The following is a 7,059-nucleotide window of genomic DNA, read 5'->3' on the forward strand; positions in this document are numbered from 1 at the left end:
GGGGGTGGGGTGCTGCAAAGCAAACCAAACCACGTCGGGTTCACCCACGCGCCGAGGCATGGCCGAACGCAGCCGACCTGAAGGAAACATCCTCATTTTTCAAAGAAAAAATTATTAAATCCAATTAAACTCGTTTTGGCGTCGGTCGACGCTTCGGAAGAGGGGGCCGTGCCCCGCGCCAGAGATATTTCCCCGCCGCTTTTTCTCAGCGCCAGCGCTGGGGACCAAGAGGTCGTTTGCTGCGTCTTCATTTAGCAACCCCCCCCGATTTAAGGCCAAATCATTAAAAATACCCAATTCCTCTCTTCAGCGCCCCCCACTTTTGCTGCTTGCCTGCCGCAGGGGGACAGGAAAGTTCATTAAAGGAGATTTCCACGTGGGACAAACGACGTTGAGCGCTGGGCGTTATCCTGCGGCTCCGCGGGGGAAGAGGAGGCGCGGAAAGGACGAGGAGCGGCTTTAAGCATCCGTCTGGCTTTTGTTCGTCTTCTTCAGGAGCTTTTTCAGGTCGGGCGACATGAAGTAAGGCTTTTCGGCCGAGCCGTCGTTCCGCTCCAGGTCCTCCACTGCAAAGAGAAACCCCCCCCCGACCCCGCACAGCCGTGAAGGGGTGGACGGACACGGAGGTTGGCGTGGCAGGAGGCAGCAAGGAGCCCAAAGGCAGCGAGGTGCCAGAGGAGCAGGCGTCTGTTAATTATTATTGATAGAAATCAAAAGGATTTCACAGGCGAGGGGGGTATTTCCTCTCTGTCACAACCAAACGGCCCCGGCCGTACAAACCACCGCAGCCGCGTGGGGAAATTATTTGGGATTATTTAGAAGCAAGCAGAGATTTGGGCGTTTTCTGGTTTCGGTGGGAAAGCTTAACAGCACCGTAAGAACTCCTGGCATCCTGGGGTGTATCAGGAGGGGTGGTTGTAGTGCAGAGAGGTTCTCCTCCCCCTCTACTCTGCCCTGGTGAGACCACATCTGGAATATTGCGTCCAGTTCTGGGCCCCTCAGTTCAAGAAGGACAGGAACTGCTGGAGAGAGTCCAGCGTAGGGCTACAAAGATGATCAAGGGAGTGGAGCATCTCCCTTCTGAGGAGCGGCTGAGGGAGCTGGGGCTCTTGAGTTTGCAGAAGAGGAGACTGAGGGGAGACCTCATTCATGGTTATAAATATTTCAAGGGTGAGTGTCACGAGGATGGAGCCAGGCTCTTCTCGGTGACAAACAATGATAGGACAAGGGGTAATGGGCACAAACTGGAACACAGGAGGTTCCACTGAAATTGGAGAAGAAACTTCTTCTCAGTGAGGGTGACAGAGCCCTGGCCCAGGCTGCCCAGAGAGGTTGTGGAGTCTCCTTCTCTGCAGACATTCAAAACCCGCCTGGACGCCTTCCTGTGTAACCTCATCTGGGTGTTCCTGCTGCGGCAGGGGGATTGGACTGGAGGAGCTTTGGAGGTCCCTTCCAATCCCTAACATTCTGGGATTCTGTGAACTCAACCGCCTGGGAGCGCGGTTCCCTTCCTCTCCCCGCTCTCTGAGCGGCCAAAACGGTTTGTGACGCCAGCGCCGAGCTCGGTGTTCGCTCGACGGCCTCGTCAACGCGCCCTGCATGCATAAACATGAGGTGCATTCCCGGCCTCTCGCCTCTCAAAGTGGCTGCGCCAACAAGAAGAAGTGGGAGGAAAATCACTGCCGCCAGGAACAAAAACCAATCCGAAACAACAACCTAAAACCAAACAGACCCAACAAAGCGCCAGCTTCAGAGTGGAGGGAAAGCGCCCCGGGATATTTTGAGAGGGATTTTAATATTTCTCTGATGAAAAGACGAGTGTTAATGCTACGGCTTTGTCCTGAGAGGGCGCAACAAAAGAGCCGAGGCTCCGTCTGCGGGGAGGATTTGTAATACGAGCTCTGGGCTGCGACGACATGCAGCCAGAATGGCATTTTTGGCTAAATTTCAATCGTTTCTGGACTAATAAAAGGAGAAACCAAGGCGAGGATCCAGCCTGTGTTTGGCTGCCGCTTCTCTCAGGGTTGTAAGCCTCACCTATCAAATTTAGGACTTTTTTTGTGTCTGCCCAATGGGGATGCTCACATCGCTCCCGAGGACGCCACTGTCCCTTGATGGACCCTCAGAGCTGGCTCGGGGACTCGCTTCCCTCCAGCCCAGCCTGCACACCCTCCACCTACATCTGCGTTAGCGTGGAAACTCGTTACCGCTCCAGCTCCAGGAGCCCAGACTGGGCAGAAGCCAAAACCCATCCACTCAACCACCTCGAGGGGAAAAAAGCAGAACCCATCAGGCAGCTCCCAGGACGAGCCACCGCCTCCCTCCCTGCAGCAATTACCCAGACTTAAAAAGCTAAAGGTCTGCAATCTCACAGAGAAATCTAAGCGCGCCGGCCTGGTTTTGCATAGAAAGGAGTGGGCGAGGAAAGAGCCCGGTTCCTCTTTGCTGGGGGCAGAACAAAGAGGAAAGCACAGAGCGACCAGGTTGCACTGGGCCCGTCCCACAAACCACCAGTTCTGCCACGCCAGGTACCCCCTGCTGTCAAAGCGGCCCTCCCTAATTTTCGGTTAGGGACAAAAATCTCTGCTTCAACGCAAAACACAACTACACGTGGGCACCCAGTTCCTGGCCAGAGCAGAGCACAACACCTCACCGGGTGCTACCGGGCCCGTGGGACTCCAGATTAACTCTAGGTGACACTCTAAATTCATTCTCTCGATACAAGGAGATTAATTATTGAGCAGGAAGGCAGATTTGAGACAGGAATCAGCATCCCCTCTACCCTCAAGGCTTTGAAGGAGCAGGGGAAAAGATTTGCACCGTGGTTGCGGGCGTAGGAAAACGCTGCTTGAGTTGGGGGGGGGTCGAGAGCATCCTGCGGCCGCCCCCCAGGCACGCAGCCTTCCTCCCTAGCCTTGGCTCTCGGCGCTTTTGGAAGGCTCTAGGTTCCCCTTCAGCAGGATCTCACTCAGCTCGGGGGACATGTAGTAAGGCCTCTCGGGAGATCCATCGTTCCTCTCCAGATCTTCACCTTTGTTCATAAACCCCCGGGGAAGAAGCGGCCGTGATGGGGAAGAGTGAAAAAGAGCAGGGAGAAGCAGGGCGGAGATGATGAAAGATGGAGAACATGTGAAGAGAAGACATGAGAGGGAGAAAGGAATGGGAGGGGAAAAAAAAAAAGAAGGAAAATTGAAGTTAGTTGCAGATAAGTTCAACCAAGAGGAAAGCACCAAAACAGAAAGACCGAGACACCCAAGGACAGGTTTTCGTTGCAAGCAGGCGGGGAAAGCAGACGCAGGTAGGAGTTGGTAACGGTGGGAGAAAAACCACACGGAGAGGCCACGGGAATTGGGAGCAAACCCCAAATCGGGACAATTCTGGGGTTCTGCCCCAAAGGGAGGGAGGTTTTGGTACCACAAACCCAGCGGGAGATGGGACTCTGAGGCAGACACTCACAGAAGCAGAGGAAGAGGGTGTCCACACACATGCCGTACACGCTGAAGAACCCGTGGGCGATGAGGTAGGAGCCCACGATCACCGTCTGAAAGAGAAATTGCGTGGTCACACCATGACCTGGCACCTCGCAAAGCCCCTGGTTCCTCATCCGGGAGGAGGAAAGCTGCTGAATCCCAAATTCCCCAGGGAAAGGAGGAGAAGCAAACAGGGCAGGATTGTTGGGACCGGCTCGATTTGGGACAAAAGGCCTCAGCGACGACGGTGGACGGAGGCCAATCTGGGCAGCACGGGAAGGGAGAGACGCCTCTTCGCGGCTGGCCCAAACAAAGGGCTTCTTTAGACGGGGCCGGGGAAAACACCTCAAAACAAAGGCAGCCCTTCAGGACCAGCGAGCGGAGGGGGTGGTTTTATGGCATTTGCGATCGGGATCTCTTTCCACCGCTTCTAAATTCACCGAAAGAGAAGCAAGCGGCTCACCAGAATAGGGACCCAGTAGTAATTGAGGGGCGGCGCGGTGTCTTGGACCAGCTTAATGCGCTGGGTGAAGAAAAAGAAGGCGAGGATTCCTGGAAAAGGGAAATGATGGAAATCGCTGTGGGATGCGAGGAACAACGGGAAACGCGTCGAGGGAAGGAGATGTAAAATGGGAACAGTTTTCATAGGAGGGATGTGGGAAACAGGAGAGAGGAGAAACTTCCTGTCCCCGGCTCTTACCGACGCTTCCCACGATGAGGAGTTTACCGAGGAAGAAGAGGAAATCCGTGACTTTATCTAAAACGGCCACCCTGGAAACAGAGAGATGAGCGTCCGCATCCACTCCCCATCCCGAATTCAGAGCGGGAGGAGGCGGCCGACGTGCAAACATGGCACAAAATGCCAGGAAAGGCTGAAAACGAGGAGGGGAAATAACGGAGTCTGCGGTCGAGAGCGGAGCCCTCGTGCGCACCAGGATCTCACCTGATGATGTTCCTCATCAGCAGCGAGAACGCGTTCCTGGCGGAGGTGCAGAAGTTGGTGCCGTAGATGGCCATCTGGGGTGGGTTACAAAAAAAAGGGGCAATAAAGAGAGAAACGGAGCCGCACTGAATTCACCGCTAAGAACAGGGCGCAATTAATCCCATTTTTGAGTAAAACCTGGATAAATCCCACCCTGGAAGTGTTTCTTCATCCACTGGTGGGCATTGCAGGCACTGAGAGCTGGGTTCCCCCCACCCTGGCCGTCTCTGAGAAAATCCCTCCCAAAAGCAGAGCGACACAGAATCACAGAATCCCAGCACGTTAGGGATTGGAAGGGACCTCCAAAGCTCATCCAGTCCAATCCCCCTGCCGGAGCAGGAACACCCAGATGAGGTTACACAGGAAGGCGTCCAGGCGGGTTTTGAATGTCTGCAGAGAAGGAGACTCCACAACCTCTCTGGGCAGCCTGGGCCAGGGCTCTGTCACCCTCACTGAGAAGAAGTTTCTTCTCCAGTTTGAGTGGAACCTCCTGTGTTCCAGTTTGTGTCCGTTACCTCTTGTCCTATCATTGTTTGTCACCGAGAAGAGCCTGGCTCCATCCTTGTGACACTCACCCTTGAAATATTTATAACCATGAATGAGGTCTCCCCTCAGTCTCCTCTTCTGCAAACTAAAAAGCCCCAGCTCCCTCAGCCGCTCCTCAGAAGGGAGATGCTCCACTCACTTGATCATCTTTGTAGCCCTACGCTGGACTCTCTCCAGCAGTTCCTGTCCTTCTTGAACTGAGGGGCCCAGAACTGGACGCAATATTCCAGATGCGGTCTCACCAGGGCAGAGTAGAGGGGCTGAGGGTCAAGGCCTTCCACGAAGGAAACGGCCAGGAAATCCCAAAAAGCTTCATCTTCCCGTGATGTGGGGAGACACAGTCCCCAAACAGCCACCCAAGGAGCGCAAAGACCCCCCCCAACGTTGTCAAGACCCATCGTGGGAGACCCTTACCATGATGTACGCGTTCCTGTTGAGGAATTTGATGAATTTTTCCAGGCACCAGAAGCAGCATTTCAAGCAGCTCAGGAGGAACTTGGCAAACTTGTTATCGGCAGCTGGAGGAGCGCCAGGGGAGAAAGGGTTAGTGGCCAGACCGCGAGACGCCTTTTCTTACACAGAAGCAATTCAAGGTCCTGAACGAGACGTGGCTACCCCGGAACAACCTCCTTCCCCCTCGACTACGCCCTGGTTTCAGCCTCCCTGGGAGGCCGCCATGGCTGGGATGAGCCTGGTGTGCCCTTCCCATGCTCGCTGTTGATGTTTCGTGGTCCTGCAGCCAGACACAGCCTTCCCTGGCACCCGGACAGGACTGGCTGACTTAGCCCTTATTCCCTTGGCTCCCACCCCGTGAAATGTCTCTTGGAGGAAGAGACAACTACGGGATCCTCGAAGGAAAACCTCGATTCTCTACAGAAACACTGGAATTCTTCCCCTGGACGTTAGCCACGAGTCCTGGCACTAAGGAAAGCAGAAGCAGCCAACCTCATTCCTCTTTTCGTTTGCCATTTCAGCTTCGATACCTTTCAACCTGTGGTCCAGATACTCCAGAATGACCCTGATGACCTGGATGATGGCGAGGATCAGGGAGCCAAAGGCGAGCGAGCCGGTGTGGTACCTGGGAAAGATGCCAGTTAGAAGGGGACAACCTCAAGCAGCTCACGAGTCCTCCCCGAGAGGGACGTACCGGAGCGCGCGGCCGAAGGCGGAGAAGAGGGGGAAGGCGGGCAAGTCGTCGGGTTTCTTGAAGGCCCAATAGTACGAGGCGAAGGCCCCCGCCAGAGTCACCTGGCCCAGCGCGATGACGAAGTTGGCGAGCCAGAAGAACATGAAGACGTTGAAGAACTGGAGGATGATGAGGTACTTGTGGTACGCCGTCTCGCCCCCGTAGAACGCGAAGAGGCACTGGGCGTCGGGGCACAGCTTGGTGACGTTGCTGCTGTTGAAGGTCTGGGGAGGACAGCGGACGTTCGTGCACTGCGGCGGGTGGAGACGCGTCGCGGGGTGGACCCACGGCATCTTTTGCTCAACCCAAAGCCATTTGGACTTTCGGAAGGCATTGTCCCGCTTAACTTGTCGGTAGCGTTTGCTCAGACCGAAAAGTCAGCATTGCGCACACAACAGCGCGAAGGAAAACAGTGACGTGACGTAAATGAGTTCAGAAAGGTGGAATTACACCCGAATAATTTTCACGTAATACACAATCTTCTCTCTGACAGATTTGTACGAGTTTCCCCGACGGCCTCACCTCCGGTTTGCAGGTCTGCCCCGAAAACTGGCACGCGGTCTCGTTGAACACCTTATAAACCGCCTCGTTGGAGGTGGAGAGGAAACTGCAGAGCCGTGGTTAAGGAGATTTTGCAAACCCCAAACCTGAATCCCACTCACTTTTGCCTCTCATGATCCCTTTTCTATGTTGGGTTTAATTTTAAGTTAAAAATAAGGATTTAGGCTGGCGGGTTTTGGAAGCAGATGTGTCACTAATCCTACAAGATGTTCAGCGCCCTAGAAGACCTTGTTATTCAGAGCAGCTTCATTTCCAAGAGCTGAGGAGCAGGGAAGGGGAAGAGGAGGAGGAAGAAGAAGAAGAAAGAAGAGGAG

General features: G+C 54.6%; 1 protein-coding gene across 1 annotated transcript; it reads right to left on the bottom strand.

Annotated features, from left to right (window-relative positions):
- Window positions 1-459: 459 nt before the first annotated feature.
- LOC104539927 (choline transporter-like protein 2) lies at window positions 460-6,791 on the bottom strand (the record flags this gene model as incomplete). Its single annotated transcript, XM_010183606.1, has 9 exons — window positions 460-566; window positions 3,457-3,541; window positions 3,934-4,022; window positions 4,171-4,241; window positions 4,414-4,487; window positions 5,413-5,516; window positions 5,982-6,076; window positions 6,146-6,408; window positions 6,707-6,791. Coding segments are annotated over 9 exons (973 nt in total), but the record flags the coding sequence as incomplete, so codon positions are not given.
- Between the last annotated feature and the right edge of the window lie 268 nt (window positions 6,792-7,059).

This window comes from Mesitornis unicolor, unplaced genomic scaffold (genome assembly GCF_000695765.1).
Source record: "Mesitornis unicolor isolate BGI_N332 unplaced genomic scaffold, ASM69576v1 scaffold44300, whole genome shotgun sequence".
Lineage (NCBI taxonomy): Eukaryota > Metazoa > Chordata > Aves > Mesitornithiformes > Mesitornithidae > Mesitornis > Mesitornis unicolor.